General features: G+C 40.4%; 1 protein-coding gene across 2 annotated transcripts in view; it reads right to left on the bottom strand.

Moving 5' to 3' along the window:
* The window catches only part of WDR11 (WD repeat domain 11), a 54,636-nt gene extending 46,468 nt beyond the window's left edge, over positions 1–8,168 (bottom strand). Inside the window, exons 1-3 of one of the 2 annotated variants that reach the window (XM_027112791.1) lie at positions 7,905–8,168; positions 6,797–6,908; positions 414–567 (exon numbers count right to left, since the gene is read on the bottom strand). In XM_027112791.1, coding sequence (XP_026968592.1) covers positions 414–567; positions 6,797–6,908; positions 7,905–8,140 — 502 coding nt within the window. In that variant the 5' untranslated portion in view covers positions 8,141–8,168. The remainder of the gene's footprint in view (positions 1–413; positions 568–6,796; positions 6,909–7,904) is intronic. The other variant, XM_027112790.1, reaches the window with a different exon arrangement.
* Positions 8,169–24,752: the final 16,584 nt, after the last annotated feature.

Genomic DNA, 24,752 nt, shown 5'->3' with positions numbered 1-24,752 from the left:
AACATAAGCAAGCAAACAAATGATCTATATGAAAATGAGGAAAAAATTGTATCTCTATTAAGAGAAAGTAAGCACTGAGGGCTAATTCAAAAGAGTGGTTCGGGCCAGCTTACTTATATTCTAGCTTACATTTACAAGACTGTTTACAGCAGCTTAATTTTTCTCATCATGCTCAACTGAGGGCAAGACTGAAATTAATGCATTTTACCAAAGCACAAATCAACTGAGATTTGAGGAAATAAGCCCAGAAGCGTATTGATAAGGAAAAGAAAGCTAGATTCGGATCAGCAGAACAGGCTAAACACAATCAAGAGTTAACTGAGAAGTGATGAAATTAAACGAAAAGGAAAAACCAACCACTTAAGAGTAAGTGTATTAATACAGACGCTTGGTGGAGTACAGACTTTCCTCACCCTGAATAGGCTTGGCATGCTCTTGGATCTCACACTGAGCTACTCCTGCTGCTACATCCCAAACGATGATCTTTCCATTGACATCAGCAGAAGCTAAGCGCAAGGAATATGGCGAGCCAATGTTATGGTGATAATTCTCCCTGGCCCATTTAACCTAGTATCAAGAAGAAATCAAATCAAGTAAATACTTGCACTAGATGAAACTATACACAATTTTCATAAAACGCCAACTGGAACCCAAACTCCATTCTACACTTATATTATAAAAATAGGAAACTAGGGAACCCTCCTACACTGTTGGTGGGAATATAAATTGGTACAGCCACTATGGAGAACAGTATGGAGGTTTCTTAAAAAACTAAAAATAGAACTACCATATGACCCAGCAATCCCACTACTGGGCACATACCCGGAGAAAACCATAATTCAAAAAGATACATGCACCCCAATGTTCATTGAAGCACTATTTACAATAGGCAGGACATGAAAGCAAACTAAATGTCCCTCAATGGAGGAATGGATAAAAATGTGGTACATACCTACAATGGAATATTACTCATCCATAAAAAAGAACAAAATAATGCCATTTACAGCAACATGAATGGACCCAGACATTATCATACTGAGTGAAGTAAGTCAGGTACAGAAAGACAAATATCATATGATATTGCTTATATGCAGAATCTTTAAAAAAGGGTACAAATGAACTTATTTACAAAACAGAAGTAGAGTCGCGAATATAGTAAACAAATTTATGATTACCAAGGGATAAGGGCAGGGGGAGGGATAAATTGAGAGATTGGGATTGACATTTACACACTACTATATATAAAATAGATAACTAATAAGAACCTGCTGTACAGCACAGGGAACTCTACTTAATACTCTGTAATGGGCTATATGGGAAAAGAATCTAAAAAAAAAAAGTGGATATGTGTGTATGTATAACTGATTCATTTTGCTGTATAGCAGAAACTAACACAACATTGTAAATCAACTATACTCCAATAAAAATTTTTAAAAAAGGAAACTAGCTTCCATCTTGAAAGTCAGAAATTTTTATTATTTATATTTTTTAAAAGTTGCAATTAAAATATTTTTGAAAATATCACAATGTTCCTGCCTTTAAAATATGAAAAATGATGCACAACCTTAATAATATGGGGAATTCAGGTAAAAAACTCCAGAATACCATATCTTAAAATGGTATGATCATTGGTATATCATTTGATCACAGTAATAACCATAAAACCTAATTCTGACATAACATGTAAAATCCTAAATTGCTAAGCAGAATCTTTTCCTGCATTCTATTCTTCTAATTAAAAGGAGACAACTTACAGCTACAAAAACCTTGCAAAGGAAAAAACAAAAGCAAACAAAAACTCTGGCTATCCCTCTCATAAAATTGGAAAATAACGTTAACAGTTTTTTCCCTAAAAAACAAATTTGTGCATCATAGTTTTAGTAATATCATTAAGAATAGTTTTTTTAAAAAATAAAAAACACAAGAATCCCAGCACAAAATCAAGAAATTAACTGAGCATCGAATACTGGCAGAGTAAGGAATAAAACACAGAGTCCTTACTCTGAGCCAAGGCCTTCCCTGGACACAACCTCCCCTCCCCTCTAGCTCAGCATCCTACTTGCTTACTTCAGAACACTTCCCACACAACACTTTGTAATTATTCTGTTTACTTTCTTTTGACCTATCACCAACCCTATCACCAATCTCACTCCATAGGGCAGGATCACCAAGGCCTCGCTCACATTTCTATCCCCCAGCCTTAACACAGTGCCTGCAGCTGACGTTCGAGTATGTGTTCAGTAAACTAACTTAACACCACAGACTCTTCAAATATATACCTATGTAGACATGTGTACACAGACACACAGATGTGTGTATTTGTAAGTAAGCACTCATAGAAAATGCTAGGTTAGGGAAGCATGCTAACCAATTCCAACAGCCTTCATGAAAAAGATGGAAACAAAAAGTTTTCTGAACTCCAGTGTTAAATAAGCCTTAGGTTTCTACTCCAACACATCTTTTCCTCAGGCAAGAATATTTTAATAAAATGTGTGCGTAGCCATATATATATGCATATATGTTTGAATGTTTATATACGTATATTCACATGTATGAATGTATGTATACTCTCCCTCCTCATTATTTGCAGATTCTGTATTTGTGAATTTGCTTACTCGCTAAAATGTATTTGTGATTTTATTTGCGAAATCAGTATTCGCAGTGCTTTTGCAGTCATTCATGGACATGTGCAGGGTAGTGAAAAATCTGAGTCACTCAACATGCAACCACATCCCAGCTGTGGTTGAATGAGGCACTCTTGTTCCAGTTCTCATAATGTAAACAAATGTCTTTTCTGAGGTCTATTAAGTACCACGTTTTTTGCATTTTTGTGCTTCTATGTTGACGATTTCACTGTTTAAAATGGTCCTCAAGCGCAGCAGTGAAGTGCTCTCTAGTGCTCCTAACCACAAGAAGTTGTGACGTGCCTTACAGAAAAAAGACACGTGAAATAACCTTTGTCCAGGCATGAATTATAGTGCTATCGGTCATGAGCTCAATGATAATAAATCAACAATATATAATGTCTTTTAACAGAAACACATAGAAAACAAGGTTATGTATCAATCAGTTGATGAAAATATTGTGACTAAAGGCTCACTCGGAACCACACCGTGTATTTTCCTGAGGAGCCATCAATGTTTCAGTATATGTTAACTCAGTGTCTGCAACAATTTTACAGAATAAAACTACCACGGATAAGAATTATTGTTGTGTGTGTCTGTGTGTGAGTGTGTAGTACTTGAATTCCATTTTTGTAAATGTCAAGCAGTGTACATATTTAAAAAAAAAATCAGACCTACTAGAGAATGGATTTGAGGACACGGGGAGGGGGAAGGGTAAGCTGGGACAAAGTGAGAGAGTGGTAGTGTATATATGTCCATATATAATGTAAAATAGATAGCTAGTGGGAAGCAGCCACATAGCACAGGAGGATCAGCTCGGTGCTTTGTGACCACCTAGAGGGGTGGGATAGGGCGGGTGGGAGGGAGGGAGATGCAACAGGGAAGAGATATGGGGATATATGTATATGTATAACTGATTCACTTCGTTATAAAGCAGAAACTAACACACCATTGTAAAGCAATTATACTCCAATAAAAATGTTAAAAAAAATCACCTAAACACAGCATAATCAAACTGCTGAAAATCAAGATAAGGAGATGAGATGAGAAAAGATACAACGCATACAGGGAAACAAAGACAAAAATTTCTCATTAAAAATTACCCAAGCTGGGAGATAGTGGAGTGATATCTCTAAAGCACTACAAGAAAAAAAAGAAAAAGAAAAAAAAAACCTGGTGAAATAGTTTCTCAGCCAAATAAAAGCTGAAAGGATCAACCAATAGCAGATACGTGCCTCAAGGACTTAAAGGAAATTCTTCAGGCAAAAGGAATATGACGCCAGACTGAAACACATATCTACACTAAGAAATGAAAACTCCAGAAATGCCAAAAAGACAGAAATGGTGTGTGGGGGGGAGAATATATTTTTTCTCAAAAAAAAAAAAAAACCCAAAAAACAAAACAAAAAACCCCCCTATACCTAACATCAGAATTGAATGAATGCTTTCCTCCTAGGCTCAGGAATAAGACAAGAGTATCCTCCCTCCACTTCTATTCACTGTAGTAGAGGTCCTGGTCAACACAATAGCACAAAGGAAAAGAAATACAAGACACCAGATTATCAGTGAAAAACCCAAACTGTCGTTATCTGAAGATAACATGATTGTCTATGTAAAAAAAAAAAAAAAAAAAAAAAATCACCCAAATTACCAGATCTAACAAGTTTAGCAAGATCACAAGATACATGTTAGTATTAAAAAAAAAAAAAATCACCTGGGGCTTCCCTGGGCGCAGTGGTTGAGAGTCCGCCTGCCGATGCACGGGACATGGGCTCGTGCCCCGGTCCGGGAAGATCCCACATGCCGTGGAGCGGCTGGGCCCGTGAGCCATGGCCGCGTCCGGAGCCTGTGCTCCGCAACGGGAGAGGCCACAACAGTGAGAGGCCCGCGTACCGCAAAAAAAATCACCTGTATTTTTCTCTACTTCACATTACATAGAAAAATTAAGTCAAAATGGATCTGAAACTTAAATATAAGAGCTAAAACCATACATTCTTAGATGAAAACAAAGGTGTAAATCTTATTGACATTGGGAAGAGCAATGGTTCTTGGATACAGCAACAAAAGAAAACATTATCCCTACATCAAAATTTAAAACTTTTGTGCTTCATAGGGCACTATCAAAAAAGTGAAAGAGAACTCACAGAATGAGGGAAAATATTTGCCAACCACATATCTGATAAGGGACTTGTACCTAGAATACATAGAGAACTCTTACAACTCCAAAATTTTTAAAAATACAATTTTAAAATGGGCAAAGGAATGAACAGACACTTCTCAAAGAAGATATACAAATGGCCAAAAAACACATGGAAAGATGCTAAACATCATTAGCCATCAGGGAAATGCAAACCAAAACCACAATGAGAACAACTTCATATCTGCTAGGATGGCTATAATCAAAAGGACATATAATAACAAGTGTTGTTCAGGATGAGGAGAAATTGGAGCCCTCGTACGCTGCTATAGGAATGTAAAATAGCGCAGCCTCTTTGGAAAATGGTCTGGCAGTTCCTCAAAAAGTTAAACATAGAGTTGCCGTGAGTCAGCAATTCTAATCCTAGGCATATACCCAAGAGAAATGAAAACATAGGTTCACACAAACAGACTGTGCACAAATGTTCACAGCAGTATTATTCATAATACCTAAAAAGTGGGAAATACCCAAATGTCCATCAATAAATAAATGTTGTATATCATACAGTGGAATATTATTCAGCAATAAAAAGGAACAGAGTACTGACATATGCTACGGCATGGATGAACCTTGAAAACATTATTCTAGGTGAGAGAAGCTAGGCACATATTGTATCGTCTCATTTATTTGAAATGTCTAGAACAGACAAATCTACAGGACAGAAAGTAGATTAGTGGCTGCCTAGGGATGAAGGGGATGGGGAAAAGGCATGGGTAGCAACTGCTAATGGGTACAGGGTTTCTTTTGGGGGTTATGAAACTGACTGTGGTGACAGCTACACAACTCTGTGGGTATGCTGAAAGCCAGGGAATTGTATGCTTTAAATGGGTGAATTTAAATGGTATGAATATCTCAGTAAACCTGTTAACAATGAAAAAGACCCCAAATCTCTATCTCCAATTGTAACAACTCCCCTAAAATTTCAGATCAGTATAATTCAATTGCCCCAGGTGTCTCAGACTTTGCACGTTAAACACTTAAACTCACCGACTTCTCACACACTCACCTCATCAAAGCAACACTGCCATTCAACTACTCAAACAGAAACCTTGGAGTCATTCTATTCTGACTCTCCCTTAAGATTGTTTACTATAAAGGCTATCAAGTTTACCTCTTAGCTCCTAAATGGAACTCCGTCACGCCTCTGCTTTATTTTAGGCCCTAAGAATTTCCTGCCCAAATTACTGCAATTCTAAATGATCCCACTGCCTTGTCTTCCCTTTTTCCAACAGATCCTCCACTGCTGCCAGAATGAGTTTTTCTAAAATGCAAATATGATCATATCAATCTCCTACTTAAAAATCCAGATTCCTTCACAATCTTACAAACCTTTTGGGGCAGGTGAATTTCTCCAGCTGCCTTCTTTCATCACTCCTACATGTGTATCCCATCTTTTAGCCATCCTTACACATATTACTTCCCTTTGTGTATATCCTCCCTTTTTCCTGCAGTGCATCTCTCCCAATTTTCACTTGGCCAACTATTTTACAGTCCCTAAAATGAAAAGACTTCTGAGACCCTCCTCTGATCCCTAAAACGAGATGTCCTGTAGCTCCTTTGTCTTTCCACAGCATATTAGGCAGGTCTCACTTACCACACTGTATTTGTATGTTTTCTTTTCATTCTTCCTCGCTAGACAATGAATTGCTTGAGGGCTTTCATCTCTATATCCTTAGCACATGTTAGGTGCTCAAAATTGATGAGTGAATGAGTGGTCCAGTACATGGTAGAATTAGTGTTTTCCACCAGCTTTGAAATGACCTAAGAACTAGCATTTTAGCTCATTCTAGCTCATCTGAGCCATACTAGCTCATCCTGATGTGACATTATATATGGAAATACTAGGCTACCCCAAATAGATTATCATACTTAAAACCTATTCAACATGTGTACATATGACTTACTGAGATTCTAGCGATATTTAAAACTTTAGAACAGACAACATGTTATCGGGTCAAAGCGGGATCTGACTTACCTTGACAACATCAGCTTTATGTTTTTCTAAAACTTGAAGCGTTTGAGCAGTATTGGAATCAATCACTACCACCAGCGAATGACATCCATAAGCAATTAAACCTTGCCAGCCCCTAACAAAAAGTGTTAAAATTTAAGTAAAAAGCAAAGCAAAGCAACTTCTCTCTTGCCAAGAGGCAGCCTAAATAAGTGAGAAATCTAACTAACATGCACCACCATTAATAAAATTATTTAAGCCCAAAGGCTAGTATTTGACATTATACCATTTAAATAAAATGTCTAGTTTAGCTTTAAAAACGCTTTAGTTTTTCTTTCAGATAAAAAAAGAAGGTTCTGAGAGACATGCACGTAGAGCCGTGAAGACGTATAAAGCAACTCCTGTCGTCTATTTGTCTTTGAGGGCTTATACCTTGTCTTATTCAACTTTTAATACTGAGCATCCACAAAGTGCGTGGGATCATGCCCCCCGGTATCTGTGATTAGCCCCGGTCCTTCCCACCAGATCAAAAAAAGACAAACACTGAACAGGAGGTTTCCGTACTCTTGCCAACATTCCCAGTAGCCACAGCTACCGCAGTTTGCGTTATATCTGTCTAGTTGTTAATTTGCAGTGTCATTTTACAGTAAACCGATAAAGGTGAAATAAAGTGCCGGCGAGAGCACCGGAGCCTGGCACAGGGTCCGGCACACTGTTGAATGAATAAAGGTAAGAAACACGGATGAAAGAGAAAGAAGACAGAATGGGGACGAGAACGTGGTCAGGGGAATTGACATTGGGGAGAGAAGGCTGGTGACTGGAGACAGGTTCAGAGACGGGACTGGGAGGGTGAGGAAGGTGTGGGGAAAAGAGCAAAGAGAAACAGAGATGGTAGAACGAGGGCAAATATATCCACACAGGGAAAGTTCCCACGTGGGGCATTTACAGCTTTTATCGTAACAACAAAAATCCAGCATTTAAATGAAAAACTCCAAGTGTGAGGGCGGCACCCAGTCTTTGCGAGGCCGAACTAAGCGGGGTGGGGGTGGGGGTGGTGAAACCTCTTGTTTTGTCCCCTTCCCCTCACAAACTCCTGGCCGAGCCTGGCGGCCTCGGAGCCCCGCGCCCTCACCAGTCCACCGCCGCCTTGTTGTGGGCACTGAGGGCCCCGGTGAGGGTGCGCGCCGACACCTTAAAATTCACCGTGTAGGGTAACATCGCTGCGGCTAAGGCCGGCCCTCGGCGCCGACCCGCAACCAGGAAGCGGCGGCTACTACGCTTCCGTTCCAAACAGAGTCCGGGTGGCTTCGTGGGCGCCGCAGTTTGGTTCCACAGCCCCCAGATACGTCTTCCTTCAGGTTCCGCCATGACTATGTTCCGGCTGCTTCAGGATGCCGCCGCTGTAGCGGTTCCGCAGCTCTGCGTAGGAGCCGGTGGTTCCCGGAAGAAAGAGGTGCTGACTCTGGTTACGCCCGGTTTGTTCAGACTGGGACTGCGTAGACCTATATGCCCTGGTGGAAATGGTGAAAAGCAGGAGCTAAAAGCCCCAATTAGCCTTGCTTCCTTGGATTAGTTCACTTAGGGCAAGTACCAATAACAGGCACTGTTGTAGGCATGGAAGATGTGGTGATGAAGAAGACAAAGTCTCCGCCCTCATGGAGTTGATAGAATAAATGCATGTGTGAAGTTAATTGGATGAATGGAGAGAGTGAATGAGAAGAATGGCCGGAACAGAAAAAATTTGCAAATATGGAGAATACTCCATATCTGGCCTTGGAAATACTTAAAAAGCAACAACAAAATAGCGTTTCTCCTGAGGCCAATGCCCTTTGCCTGTGTCTGTTTGTTGGGGTAGCTTTTCGTTTGCCAGTTTCTCCTCTGCTGCTCTCCTTCAAGTCAGACGTAATGACTCCCTCCTCTGTACTCCACACTTTTTTAACACTCGACACAATGATTTCTTTATAATTTCTGCAGCCTTCTGTCTCTCCCCAAATACATTGCTAGTTCCTTAATCAACAAAAGGAACAAAGATAATGGTAATTTTGTCATCATGGGTCGTTGTGTCCACCCTATCACTCTTATAAAACAGATTTCTCAAAGATTACCGACAACGTCCTCTTAGTTGTTAAAGTTAATGAATACATTTTGGCTTTTAGTTATTCTCTGGCTGCTTCCCTTCCCTTGCTGTCCTGCCTTCCCTGCCCCACATCCTTTCCTACTGATGATACTTTGGGGCTAGCAGAGATACCCATAACCGCAGATCTAAATGTACCACTGCCTTATTAAAAATCATTGGTGCCTCCTGTGACAGAGATTGCTAATTGTCTCCCAGAATTTATTCCCCTCTTCTTTCTTAGGAACATAACCACAATTTGTTTCCAGGCACATTATCACTCCATTAAATTAATACATACCCCAGCTTCCCTTACAACTAGATCAAGTCATAAGGCTAAATTCTGGCCAATGAGATGTGAATGGAAATGTGTAGTGACCTCTGAGAAACCACTCTTCTGTGCTGTTCTTCTGTGCTATTTCAATATTTATACCCTACATTATTGTTATCTGTAGATATGTTTGTCTAGCAAGGGAGACTAACACATTTTTAGGCAACTGTGTTATAGCAGAATAAATACACTCTAGTAGACTTAGAGCTCCTCTCAGAAAGGAGCCAAATCTCAATATTCCTTTCTCCCCAATGCCCAACACTCTTCCTGGTCCTCAATAAATGACTGATGGTGCAAGAGTTTTAAATGGCCTTAAGCATAAGGTCAACCAGGCATGAGGTGGCAGTAAGGAGTTGGTGCAGAAGCTCACAGATGGAGAAGGGGGCAGGGAACCCTCTTATAGTAAGAGGAATTAATTAGTTTGAATCTGTAAGCTGCCTTGAGGACATGAATGTTGAATATTCAGGGCAAGGATGGATGAACAGCTGGGGTTGGAACAGTAATATGTCTCCCATGGTACAAGAGTGTGAATTAAGTATGTTTCCTGGGTTTTTATGGCTTTCTCTGAAGCGTCTGTCTTGGCCAGTGTGGAAGACAGAATAAACACATTGGACAATTGCTCTTTCCATGGGAAGGAACCTAAGCTCCTCTTCTATGCCTGAAAAACTACCATTTCACTCCACATCCAATGACTTCAACTCCAAAGCCAGGTAAAGTGGGCTCAGAGCATCCTTCCACAGCTGTCTCATTTGCTTCCCTAAACTAGGACAACTATTTTTCCTCTTTTAAAGTTGGTGGAGATAAGAATACAATGGTGATATTTCCGATTACTACTCTGCTTGGGTGGGACAAAGCAGAGGAAAGGGATGAAGACAGAAATAATATACTACTGAATAAATCACTTACTTTGTAAGTGAAATTTCCAAGGTCACATCAGAGAGAGTGCTGGTAAATTGGTTTGACCGTGGTTGGAGATGTTGAGGATGAAGGAGATGAAGTCAACTGCTTACCATGGAGCACGCATAAAATGCCAGGTACTATGCCAATCCCTTCACCCCATCTGCATCATCCCACGGGATCTACTCAGTCATAAGGCTGTATTATGACAAGTATCCTATGGATGACAAAATTAAGGCTCACAGAGTTGCCTGAAGTTATGCAGTCAATAAAAGGCAGAGCAGTGTTGGAACCCAGGTGAATCTGATTCCAGAACTGATACTTTTAACTACTGACAACACCACATTGCCCCACACCACAGTCCAGTTGCAATGAATGCCAGCTGCCTGGGAAGCATAGGATTTTTTAAAAATCATACTTTTATTGAGATATAATTCACCAACTTAATCGCACAATTTGGTTGGTTTTAGTACATTCACGGAACTTTGCAACCATCACCACAATCAATTTGAGGCTATTTCGTCACTTCAAAAAGAAATCCTATACCCGTTAACAGTCAGTCATCATTTCCCCCTGGCCTCATGACCCCGTCCTCATCCCTAGGCAACCACCAAGCTACTATCTCCATAGATTTGCCTATTCTGGACATTTCATAGAAATGGAATCATACAACATTTGGTTCTTTGTACCTGTCTTCTTCCTTTAGTGTAATGTTTTCAAATTTTTCCATTTTGTAGTATATAGCAGTACTTTGTTATTTTTATTTCTGAATAATATTTCATTGTATGGATATAGCACCTTTTACTTATCCATACATCTGTTAATGCACATTTGTGTTGTTTTTATCTTCCGGCTATTACAAATAATGCTACTATGAACATTCCTGTGCAGGTTTTTATGTGAACGTATGTTTTCATTTCTCTTGGGTATATACCTAGGACTGGAACTGCTGGCTCAGACGGTAATTCTAATGTTTAACTTTTTAAGGAACTACAAGATTGTTTTCCAGAGAGGCTGCTGCACCATTTTACAGTTCCATCAGCAGTGTATGAGGATGGCATTTCTCCACATTCTCCCCAACACTTTGTATTCTCTGTCTTTTTGTAGCCATCCTAGTGAGTGTGAAGTGGTTCTCATTGTGGTTTTGGTTTGTATTTCCCTGATGGCTAATGATGTTGAGCATCTTTCCATGTGTTTATTGGCCATTTGTATATCTTCTTTGGATTAATGTTATTCCAATTTTTGGCTCATTTTTCAGTTGGGTTATTTGTCTCTTCACTATTGAGTTATAGAATTTCCCTACCTACTTTAGACACAAATCCCTTATCAGATTTACCTAAAAATTCTCCCGTTCTATAGGCAGCAACATGAATGTTGAGCCGCTTGGCTGGGCACATATACCCAATAAGGTCAAGGACGGAAGTCATGGTCTTATTTCCAAAACTAAGGAGGATAGTGCTGGCCTGGTTGTGGCCTGATTGTGGAAAGGGACAGGAACATAATTCTGATGCTGAAACATGGTGTATAAGGACAGGGTACACACCTAGGAATAATGAAGTTAGTCAAAGGGAAAATTTAGGAATTAAAAAATTTTCTGTGTTATTTGCATATTTTACTATTTACGTAGCTTTTAATTGTGTTTTTGTCTTATCTCACTTAAGATGGCACATAATGAACAACTTCAGTCACACTGTTGGTAGTCCTGCACAGTTCCTGACCTTCACGCTTGTCCAAATGTCTTCTAACACCACGTGCTTCTATGTGCACAAGTCCATGGTATCCACATACTGTATGTGATCCTTTAAAGGTTCTTTTAATTCAGTTCTATTACTAATACCAGGTATCATTTGCTGGGAATTGACCATGTGTCAGGCAGTGAGCTAAGGACTTTCCACGTGAGCTAAGCCTTTTCTTTGCTCCTCATACTGGATTTCCTTCTTCTGGTCCTAGGGAGTCATGGGTGGTTAGCACCAGTAATAGAAGGGCATTTATTGTTACTTTAGGCAAATTACTTGAGTTGATTTCGCCTCCTTTTCTTCTATTTTTTAGAGGGGATTGGTAATTATCCTTGGATGATTAAAAGCATTACAATAGATAATACAGTAAAAGAGCCTAACACAGCACTTGGGTTCCTAAGTACCTTATAATTTACTGACAGAGCTGGGATATAAATCTAGGCCTTTTTTTTTTTTTTGATAGCACTGGCCCCTCTAAGCTTTATCACCTTGAATTTGAAGAAAGATCTTCCCTCCCTAAGGTTCATCCTGCAAAGAGAAGAAGTAATGAGGATTTGGGTGAAAGTGGAGTTGAATTTGCTGTGTCAGTCACCAGGATACCAAAACCACAGTGACCAGCTTTAAGACCAGGGTTTTAAGGGAACACATCAGACAGGGTTTGGGGACTCAAAGTTCGGAATGGACCATGATGACGTTGGCCTGAATGGGCTAACTCAGCTCTTCCTGAAAGACCAGGCTGTCCTCGCACATAGCCAGAGACACAGGCTGTTTGAGCTGCCGGGCCAGCCCCAACCAGTGCTCTGCGGACCGCCCTGCAATCACAGCGTGCTTACAATGCTGTCTGAAGCTCAGGGCCGGTGGCCTCAGGGGTGAGCTTTTAAAGGAGAGGGGCTGCAGCTTGTGTATCTTTCAGGATGACAATGCCTCATTCTCTTCCGGGCTTGGGTCCCCTGAGCCTCCCTTCTCAGGCTGTGTCTTTACTGAGACCCTTCTCTTGACCCTTGGTCACTCAGCCTCCCGCTAACTCTAGCATCACTTTGTGCCAAGACATTTACTGCATCTGTTAGAGTATTTTCCTTATAACATTGGTATTTTAAATTGGTCGATCCTATCTTATTTAAACGAAAGCATTTGAATTCCAAAACAACTTTGTTTCGTCAGTGGTAGCTATCGCCAACCCCATGTTCTAGATAAAGAAACTCAACATCAGAAAGGGGAAGGGACTTACCCAAGATCATATTTCTGGCCAGTGACAGAGGCGAACCTCTACCTGGTTAGGACTCAGTCCAGGATACAGAGCTGCTTTCATGTGAGGTTTAGGAGTGGTTGTGACATTGTCAAAGGGGATAAAAGGGGACCGGCAGTGCATGCGCAGTCAGTACATTTTAAAGGAAAGGCACCCAGTAACGTGGGAGGCACAGTCGGCAGCTGAGCGGGGGATTGGCTGAAGGGGAGGGGTACTAGACTGACAGCCTAGACTTGGCATCTGCCTATCTTTCCTTGAGTTTTTCCTTAAACGCCTTCCGCCCACTCCTTACTTCCTCACGGATAATCATCAGTCTGATTTATTATCTGGTTACTCTCGTTATTAATCTCTTTTTATGTCCCTATATATTATGGATAATTATTACAGTATAATGGATCAGTCACTGCACCTTATGACATGGTAATTGAGGTTTATTAGACTAAAGGATGTTTCTGAGAAAAGCAGTCATGATGAAATGGATTTCTCCCGAGGAAGCTGTGTGAGGGATGTGTTTCTCTTTCATCCTGCACACAAGGAGAAGCAGTTAGGAGTTGCTGGAGACAGCGAGGGCTTTGCGGTTAGACAGACAGCCAGACACACAGACAGGAGTCCTGCTATGGTCCCGCCGCCTCCTAGCTCTGTGACTTTGGACACATTTAGAGGTTAAAAATATTGCGTGTAAGATTCTCCAGTGTGATAGTTGTCCTGAGTATTAAGGACGAGAAGCCAGGTCAGCACCCGTTCTCACCTTTTCCCTCCTTCCAGGGAGGGTCCACATAATGGACCTGCCAGCAAATCTCATTCCTGAGGCCACTTAAGTTCTGTCAGTGTGTGTTTATCCAGTTATTGGCTGTTTTTAAGGGAAGAATAAACTAGAGGACTTCCTTATTTGGTTTATTCAACAGAATTTTACTAGTCCAAATAAACAATGTCTTAATATTGTGCTCGTGGAATAGCATTTCATAAATTAGATTAAGCCCACGAGGTTGTATGTGGTAGGCAACCATGATTTCTTGGGAAGAAATGATTCTATGGATTTTCACATTCTTAACAAGCTTGGACCTTGGTGGAAATAGATTGTGAGACACTCCAGGCTTTCACATTGTCTGGTCTTTCACAGAATCCTCCTATTGTTGCAATTAAAAACAAATGCCAACTTGCCACTGATACGTCTAATCTCTAAGCGTCATACTTGTATTTCTACTCAGGGTAGAAGACTGACTTGTAATTCAAAGTCTTCCCTGTAATAAGCCTTGAGTGTGGACAGACTAAACCAAGAGGCCTAGAAGCCGTAAGACAAAGCAGGGCACTCGTAGCCCTCTGACATATACTGAAAGTGTTTATCTAAGAGCATCTAGTTTTACTCCTTTGAAATATAAAGAACAATATTACAATTTTTTTAAAAAGAGAAAAATGTATCCACAATCTTTATCCACAATCACTTGCTAATGTAATTTTTTATATTCACATATTTTTCTCCCAATCCTGTCCAAATGAAGACATATTTTACACAATTTCATGATACACACACATTTTATTAATCTTTTTCTTTTCTTTTTTTAAAAATTTATTTATTTATTTTTGGCTGCATTGGGTCCTCGTTGCTGCTCGCGGGCTTTCTGTAGTTGCGGCGAGTAGGGGCTACTCTTTATTGTGGTGCGCGGCTTCTCATTGTGGTGGCTTCTCTTTGTTGCGGAGCACAGGCTCTAGGTGCGTGGGCTTCAGTAGTTGTGGCACGTGGGCTCTAGAGCACAGGCTCAGTAGTTGTGGCGCACGGGCTTAGTTGCTCTGCGGCATGTGGGATCTTCCTGGACCAGGGCTCAAACCTGTGCCCCCTGCATTGGTAGGCAGACTCCTAACCACTGTACCACAAAGGAAGCCCTTAATCTTTTTCTTTGAAACTTCTATCATAATTGTAATACTTATATAGTCATCATAATTATCATTTGAATGATTTCACAATATTTCACAGAATATATATACAATAACTTATTTAGCTGCTCCACTAGTGCCTGATATTTAAGTTATTTCCATTTTTAATAACAAAGATAAAGCTACAGTAAATATCTTCATGCTTATAGTTGGTTTTAATTTTATGTTATTTCCCTAAAATAATTCACAGGAGTGAGTATAACTGTCTCTTTTTTATTATTAAATTTTTTCTAAATTACAAAATAAATAAGTACTTATTGTAGAAAATATGGAAGCTTCAGAAGAGCATAAATACAAAAAATATATGATCCCTGGTAATATTGGCTTCTTTTAAGTGACTAAATATTTCTTCCTTTAAAAAATGCATATGTTTTATTTTTTATAAAATTGAGGTCATACTATAAGAACTATTTTTACTCTCCTCTTTTCCACTCAATAATCAGATGTAATCATTTGCAAATATTTCCCTAATGTAATCTGCCCTTTATTTTGTGAATTTTTTGGAAATACAGAAATTTAACATTTTCTAATGGAATAAAATGCACTGCCCATCGTATGCCGTTTTCATACAATGAAAGCATGTCTTTCATTGCTTGACCGACAGATTACCATTTGACAACACAATGTTCTGTATTTGTCATAACACACCTGACTCTAGGCGTGATGTCAGAAACCAAAGAAAAGGAGCCCTGTCTGAAGTCCCCAGGTGATTCCAAATCTGGAGCTGAGCCAGGTGCCAGGACTGGGCGGTGTCATCCCTCCTTCCTGCTTATCCTGCTCCTCTCACTGGCCTGACGTTGTTTCCAAGGGGACATTGGGTACAGCAGGAGCTGTCTCCCAGAATCTGTACTCACTGTCTACATGGCCTCTGTGGGGAGCCTGGGATTCCCAGTCTCACCTTGCCTTTCCTGGTCCTTTGTGTGTCATTGAGCTCAACACCTGGGAGGCTGGTCCAGACCCACTCATCTGCCTCAAGACAGACCTAATAGGTGGTCGCCAAACAAGTCGATTACTGAGAATTCAGCTCCTACCTCTGAAGGATGCTGTTTTGAGGGTGAAGTTAATGCCTAGGGGTTTCCAGCCAAATTCATTAGGAAAGTCATATCTGACTTTGCTATGTGCCAAGTCTCTCATATCTGTCTCATTTGCATGAAGGGTTTCAATAGAAAGTAGACAAGGAAAAGTCATTAATCTTCCTTGTGGCAGAATGTAGCGGTTGTAAAAGTTAATTCCCTGTAGGATACAGGATTAAATTTCACTTAATATATTTTAAAGGGAAAACCACAGGATTCCTGCATAATTGTATAAAGGGGCATTTTATAAATCCTGATGAACTGAATAACAGTGTTACTTATTGAGGAGCAGTACACTAAAAGAAAATTTGTATTTCTGATTATGTATATGTGCATAATTACAAATACAAATACTATATATATAGAGAGAGACACACACACACACACACACACACACACACACATATGAGAAATGTTTTCTTTCCTACCGTAACTTGCCATCTGGTAAAGCGGCAGTGATATTAAAATGCTGTCCTTCTGAGTCTTGCCTTTCCTAGCTGAGTGCTCTCTGGGGGCTCAGGAGGTAGAGGACGTGAGTTACTGCTGAGGCTGGAACAGAAAGGGCCAATAGAGCAGCCATTATCGAAGACATTTATGGTGTCTATGATTGAGGAATCCATTGGCTGTCGGCTTTTTTCAGCCCATAAGAACAGTCTTTACATGGTAATATAGTCATGTCAGGGCTACATTGGTATTGCAGGCTTTGCATTAGGGCTAATTAATCTACAGCAGGAGGTAGGAGGTTCCTTAATATGAACTTTAGTGATTCAAGAAAGTGATAATAACACATCAATTTTTAAATTGTGGAGAAATTGTCCATCCCTGAACAGCGGCTATTCCTAAAATGGAGTGTGCCAAGTGCAGTAAAAATTTCCTTTCTGCTCTAAAAACTGCACAGGGTTCTCAATAGCCCCCGGGATCAAATCTATCCTCCTGGGAAACCGTGTTCTCCCCTGACCGCTGCCCTACCCCTCCTGCTGCTACAAACCCACCCTCATTCCACGTCACACATGTTCACGGAGCGCCTGTTAGAGCTAGTGCTGCAGACCCAGCTGGAGTCTATCTGTCCATCCTCGATCACTGAGGACACAGCAGTGAAACAGGCAGACCCCAAGGCAGGCTTTGGGGACCTCACCATCACCTGGGGTAACGCCTCTTTTCTCCTGCCTCTGGGCCTTTGTTTGTGCCGATTCCTCTTCATGAAATAAACCTTTGTCTTTTTGATTGTTTCTTCCTCCTCTTTTAAAACTCAGCTCAGGTGTCCTCTTCTCTGCCAGGTCTTTCTAGAATCTCCAGATTCAAGGCTAAATATCATTGCTTTTATGCCAAAATAGCTTTTCTTTAAAAAAAATATATTTCCTGTATTCTTGTGATTATATAAGTAGCATATGTTCATGAATGAAATATTGCTAAAGTAAAGAAATGATCACTGAAATATTGGTAAATACAAAAATGTACAAAAGAGGGGACTTCCCTGGCAGTCCAGTGGTTAAGACTCCACTCTTCCAATGCAGGGGCGCACATTTGCTCCCTGGTCAGGGAACTAAGATCCCACAAGAAATGCAGTGCGGCCAAAAATAAATACATAAATAAAATAAGGCAAAATAAAAGAAATTACAAGAAATGAGATTTTTAAAAAATGTACAAAAAAGTCAGTATTAATCCCATCTGAAGATAACCATGACATTTATATATTTTAAAAGGTATCTTTTAATATGCTTGTTCCCTTCTCTAGGCCTCTTGGGGACATATATTCATGTCTCAGTCATCCTGTGCCTTCCTCTACCTAGTTCTATGCCTGTCACAGAGTAGACCTTCAATACATATTTGTTGAACTCAACCAGATTAATTCACTTAAATGCTTTTATTGATACCAAAAAAATGACCAAATTAAGCATTTTATTTAGGGTGTTAGAAAAGAGACCTAAATTCCTCCTTTCAAATAGAGGTATAGAATGAAGGCAAAAGAGAAATAGAGTAGGAAAAGAGAGCGGGATTAATAAATCAAAGTAGGCTTCTTTTGAAAACAAGAACAATAAATGGATAACCCTCTTTCACTCCTTAAAAAAAAAAAAAGCAAGAAAAAAACCCAGAAATAATATTAGAACCATGAAGGAGTTATAGGAATGGAAACATTAAAATTTTTTTATAGTATTGATTTTTCTGAAAAATGGAAATTGATACCACAATCCGCTCTACACTTTGCTATAAGCAGGATTAAGGTGGAGTGATTGAGAATGTGGGTTTTGGAGCCAAGTAGACCTATGTTTGATGTTCTGCTCGACCACTAATTATGTGGCCTTGAGGAAATCACATCATCTTTTCGAACCTGAATTTATTAATCTGTTATGGTGAGAAAAATACCTACTAACGGTGTTGTCGTAGGGATTGGATGTTTTTCTGGCAGTGTTTGGCACATAATGACCCTTGAGAAAGTGAAAATAGCCCTTCTGGTCATCAGATAGTCATGTTTCTAACAGAACATAAACACTGTTTCCAACGGAACAGGGACAAGGCCACGCAAACAATGCTTCTATATGAGGCCGAACCTGGGCAGCCGAAATGACTAAGGATCCCTTCCAGGGGATGGCTGCTTTCTCATCAGTGCTGTCCCCCCTACCTTCATTCCTCCTGCCTCCGGAACAAAGCTTGCTGACATACTGGATGGGTGAACTGACCCGGCTTCTTGGCAACATCCAATCCAGAACTAGCCTCTGCTTCCTTGCGCTCTCTTCAGAACCACCCAGCACAAGCCCCAATCCTATAAGAAGCCTCCTTGTGACTCTCTCCTATTGCAATGCCCCATGGTTCAAGGCTCAGAGATCTGCATTTTGAAGCAGGTCATTCCCCCACCTCGATTCTTTTGCACACTGCAGTGTGAGCAGCATTGCTCTGGTCAGTATATTGTGCTGGGATGTTGCCAATGCCTTTGTCCAGTTGGGACTTTGCCGTCCCACACCAGGGGTCCACAAGGCAAACCCAGCAAGAGCTCTCAGGACACTATGAGCAATTTGCCCATCCTGCCTCTCCTGATGAGAGTTCCTACTGCTTATTGTGGAGTGAAGGATGTTATCTTAGTCAGTGTGCATTGCTATGCCAAAAATATCATAAATCGGGTGGCTTAAACAGCAAACATTTTTTTCTCACTGTTCTGAGGCTGGGAAGTACAAGATCAAGGTACTGATAGATCCAGTGTTTGGTGACGTCTGCTTTCTGGCTTGTAGAACAGCCACCTTCTCACCATATGCTCACAAAGATGAGAGCAAAGGGAGAGACTGCAAACTCTCCTGTGTCTCTTCTTTTAAGGACACTAATCCCATTCATGAGGGCGCCACCCTTATGACCTAATTACCTCCCAAAGGCCCCATCACATTGGGAATTAGGATTCCCACATATGAATTTTGAGTGGACACAAACATTCCATCCATAACAAATATAGAGGTAGAAGTTTAAGAATTAAACTAAAAAGAGTATTTGTGTTGACAGTGCAATCTGAAAGGAAAGTGAGCTGTACAAACTTTTAGCTAGTTAACATTGGCTAAATATCATGTATTTCCCTTGTGTCTTATCTAATAGAACTCAGACTTGATTCAGCTATGTACCCCTTCCCAAATAATCCATAAACCTCAGGAGAAGCTGACTTCACTACCCTTGGCTCTAGGCTTGGGCCTGATTGGTTCAGGTGAGTTCCCATCCTCTTTATCAGGGCTTCGTTCAGGAATTGGCATGAAATATTCTGGCTAATGCAATATAAGAAGTGTTTTGTTGCAAATTTCTGTGAACCTTCTTCCTTGCTCCTCTGAAAGGCTTTCAGAAACGATTCTCCTTTTCTCCTGTTGGATATGAACAAGGGAGAATGTAGTCCTGGTTGCTGCTAAAGCCACCCTATGACCAGGAGGAAAACCAGATTTAGGATGCCGTTGACTCTGGACATCAGAGCAGAGTCATGGACAGAGCCTGGGTCTCAATTATATCATGAGCCTGATATCAGCTACCCCAAAGCCCACCCTATCTTTGGACTTCCTCTTATGTAAGTGGATTTTCAGTTTAATCCAGTTTTAGTTGGTTTTCTGTTACTGCAGCCTAAGGTGCCCAGATTGACATCTTTTGACACAGGAAATAATACACACTCCAAAAGTTAAATCATGGCATGAAATATTGGTGCAAGCAGTGGCTGAAGACATTCTTTGATAAGAACCAATGAGCAGTCCACACTTCCCATCAAGGATGTCATTAAATGCAGAAGGTACATACTGCCTCCTATCAGGAAGCATCAGGCTCTTATGAAGGCAATTCCTGCTCCTGTAGCATTTGACTTTGGCAGACCCTGTTCTGACCAGCATTTCAGCCACTCAGCTATAGTCTGGACACTTAGCCTTGACTTGTGCCATTGATTTTCTTAAGACCTTTTTCAACTCTTGATTTCTCCACTGCTATCCTAACTGGCCAAGGAGGGCAGCTGTCACTTACCTTGAGAAGCACTTTCATTTATATTCATGATTAATTTGTGGGGAGTCAGCTGAGAGGCAGCAATAGAAAAGCTGTTGCCTGGGAAACAAAGATTCTTCCTGGAACTTTTTGAGAAACGTTGGGTCTTTGATGCTTCACAAAACACTCCATCTAAGAACTGAACCACCAAGGTAACCCTGCCCAACTGTTCTAGAATGCAGAACTCCAGAGCCTGAAGTCATGGTTGACTTTTTTACTCTGCCTGAGTGTGTCCAAACTGCTAGAGGAACACTTTGTATTTCTTACTCAGAAAGTTAAATCTACTCTGTAATCAACTCCACACTTATAGGCATAACTGAAGATAACAAATTCTGAGGGACTCCAGACCGTTCTGTCTTCTACCTGCTGGGCTGGTGGTAGCATGTTCTTCTTTATCAGACCCTCATGGACAAGATATCTTTTGGGCCTGGAGATGGAGGATTGTACACCACTGAGGAACTCCCAGTTTTCCCTTGAAGTAATAGCATGTTGCAACAGAAGCTGAATTTCAAGGGTAGCATGCTAGCAGGTTTAATAAAATATTAAAAACCATGCCATCCCACCAAGGTGTACAAGTGCTCCACTTTCTCCACACCCTTGCCAACATTTACTGTCTTTTTTTTTTTAACAATAGCCATCCTAATAGGTGTGAGATGATATCTCATTGTGGTTTCGATTTGCACTTCCCTGATGATGACTATAGTGATCTTGAGCATCTTTTCATATACTTGCCCATTGGTATGTCTTCTTTGGAGAAATATCTATTCAAGTCTTTTGTCCATTTTAAAAAAGAGTCGTTAGGGCTTTTTTTTTTTTGAGTTATAGGAGTTCCTTATATATTTTAGAAATTAAGCCCTTATTTGGTTTGCAACTATTTTATCCCATTCCATAGGTGGCCTTTTCCACTCTACTGATTGTTTCCTTTGCTGTGTAGAATCTTTTTAGTTTGATGTAGTCCCACTTTATTTTCGCTTTTTTTAAAATCTGTGTTTTTGGTGTTATATCCAAGAAATCATTGTCCAGATCAATTTCAAGGAGTTTTCCCCTATGTTTTCTTCTAGGAGTTTTACAATTTCGGGTCTTATGTTTAACTCTTTAATTCATTTTGAATTCCATTTTATGTATGGTGTAAGATAAGGGCCCAATTTCATTCTTTTGCAAAGAGATATCCAGTTTTCCCAATATCATTTATTGAAGAGACTATCCTTTCTCCCTTGTGTATTCTTGGCACCCCTGTCAAATATCAGTTGACCATAAATTTTTGCACTTATTTCTGGCCTGTCTATTCTGTTCCCCTGGTATATATGTCTGTCTTTATGTCAGTACTATATTGTTTTGATTACTAGCTTTGTAATATATTTTGAAATAAGGAAGTGTGATGCCTCCAGCTTTGTTTTTCTTTTTCCAGATTGATTGGACTATTCAGGGTCCTTTGTGATTCCATATGAATTTTAGAAATTTTTTTTGTTTCTGTACAAAACACCATTGGGATTTTGACAGGAATTGCATTGTATCTGTAGATCACTTTGGCTAGTATGGACATTCAAACGATGAGTTCTTCCAATCCATGAATACAGATGTCTTTCCATTTGTTTGTGTCTTCTTTAATCTCTTTCAGCAATGTTTTGTCATTTGTGGCGTACATGTCTTTCACTTCTTTAGTTAAATTTATTCCTGAATATTTTATTCTTTTGGTGCTATTGTAAATTGGATTGTTTTCCTACTTTTCTGATAGTTTGTTGTTAGTGTATAAAAACACAACTGATTTTTGTATCTTGATTTTGTATCCTGCAACTTTACTGAATTCACAGAAGGACAAATACTGCATCATTCCACTTATATGAGGTATCTAAAATAGTCAAATTCATAGCATCAAAGAATGAAATAGTGATTGCCAGGGACCAGGAGTTGGAAAAACAGTAGAGCTGTCAATCATTGGCCATAAGGTTTCAGTTATGCAAGATGAAAGAGTTCTAGAGATCTGTTGTACAAAAATGTACCTGTAGTTAATAACGCTATTGTATACTTAGACATTTGTTAAGAGTTAGATATTATGTTAAATGTCCTCATCATAATAAAATAAAATGTAAAAAAAACCCACACAAACAAACAAACAACCATGACCTCCCAAATAAACATGAGAAATGTTTGCATCAAATAAAAATGGTGCTCCAAGTCAGGAATTTTGGTTGCAAAGGACAGAAATCTAACTCCAACTAGCTTTGGCAAAAAGAGAATTATTTGGCTCGTGGAAACTAAGGAAGGAAACATCTAAACTGCAGGAAGGAGAGGGGTGCAGCTGGCATCTGGAGGAATTAAAATTAGCAAGTCAAGTACTGACTAGAGTCTGGACCCTCTCTACACCTTTGCTCTCTGCTTCTCTCTCTGTGTTGGCTTTTTTCTCTCTCATTGCAGCCTGTACTCCACCAAATTGCTCGCAACGTGGCTGTCAGCAGCTTTGAGCTAGATTTCACTGCTTCCTGTAGCTCTTTCCCAATTCCGGAGCAACTCATGGAGATGAACTTGGATTCACCTGTTCAGGCTGGGTGCCCGGAAGAACCCCCTCCGGCCAGAGGAAGCCAGGCTGTGTAATAACGTAAAGGACCCCCATATAGTCGTGTGCATGGCCCAAGGCTTCTGGAATAAAAAGAGGTTCTTGCAAACAGTCCCTGAGAGGTTCACTCTGCAGAGCCTCAGCTATGTGGGAGAATCAAGGCAGCAAACGACAGGGCTGGGAGTCACTATGGGGACCAACTGGTCCAAGTAACCAGGAATCAGACTGACCAGGGGGCTCATCAAAGGTCACACAGAAAATTAGAGGTCAGAAAAACTGAGTGTCATTCTCTTCAAAAGGATTATACTTCTCAGCTTTTTATAAACTCACAACAAACAGGAATGTGTAGCCTATGATAGTTTGTTATTGCTTTTTAAAGAGGAATTGAGAATCCCTTCCTTCCTCTATGTTAGAAAACAGGAAAGGGGTGGGGGACAGCTCTCACGGGGCAGACGCTGTGCTCAGTGTTTCACGTTCCTCATTTCATTTAATCCTCACAGCACATCCCGGGTAAGCATACGCATTTTACAGACGAGAAAACTGAGGCTCAGTATAACAAGATAACTTGCCTAAGTTCACCCAGTAAATAAGGGTTGGAGTTGGTGGCAGGCAGCTGGTTAAAGACCGTCTCCATGGACCTGCCCTGTGTAGGAGGGGTGGGGATGTCGGCAGCTGGCTGAGAATCTGCTCAGCCCCGATATGGTGAAAATATACTTCTTTCTGCCACCCTTGTGAAGGATTCTTAATGAATCTCTGGGGGATATTTACAGATTAGGAATTACTTGCCCCCTATCCTCCCTGGCCCACTAGGTAATACAGCAGGTCTAGACGCAGGATAAATACTTGTGCTTCCCCCTTTGTTGCCCAGGTAGCTGGAAGCCACCTTCAGCCCCTGCCCCCAGAATCTGCCTGAGAGGGCTCTAACCAAGCCCACCATGTTGCCTGGGCCTTGAGGTCAGCAGCACCTGTATAAATCCTTGTTTGGAAAGTTGTCATATACTGTATTTTCTCTCTAAAATGGTAGGACTAATTTTTGATTTTCAGTTATTTGACTTTCAACCATAAGCACATCATAATGAAAGCAGTGGATTTTCCAGGCTGGACCTTATTGCAGTACCTTCCAAATTATATTAAAATATTTATCTGTACCCTGAGTAGTCCACCGGGCTGCTAATTCCTTTCATAATGTCATGGTGTGCCAAGGTTAACACAGCTAATGAAATAATCGTCCACTGCCCCCCTCCCTCAAAGCAATCATTTCTTATCATCACATCTCAGAAACTATTCACACAAAATCATTTGAAGTAATTTTGGGGACTGTATTATAAAGATGGATTTCTGCTATGAGAGTGAAATTCAATTTAAATATTTTCAGCTGGTTGTCCAGGTATAAGAAAGCTTTCCCAGTGTTTAATGGAGCCATTTGTCTCTAGAAATAAGCACTAATGCAGTGTGACATGTATAGACCCAGAATCCTGCCATTTGTCTCTGGCTTGAGCAGCCAGTGGGGGAAAGAAAGGCTCTGGTAGCAATGAAAATCACAAAAGGCTGCTTTTCTCTTGGAGATACTGTGACTCTCCAAGGAACTGCAAGAAGAGTCAGGCTACGCA

Source organism: Aethalodelphis obliquidens, unplaced genomic scaffold (genome assembly GCF_003676395.1).
Source record: "Aethalodelphis obliquidens isolate GAN/ISIS:26980383/991018 unplaced genomic scaffold, ASM367639v1 scaffold11, whole genome shotgun sequence".
NCBI lineage: Eukaryota > Metazoa > Chordata > Mammalia > Artiodactyla > Delphinidae > Aethalodelphis > Aethalodelphis obliquidens.
Note: the sequence above shows the minus strand (reverse complement) of the source record. Positions and strands in the feature narration are given on the sequence as shown.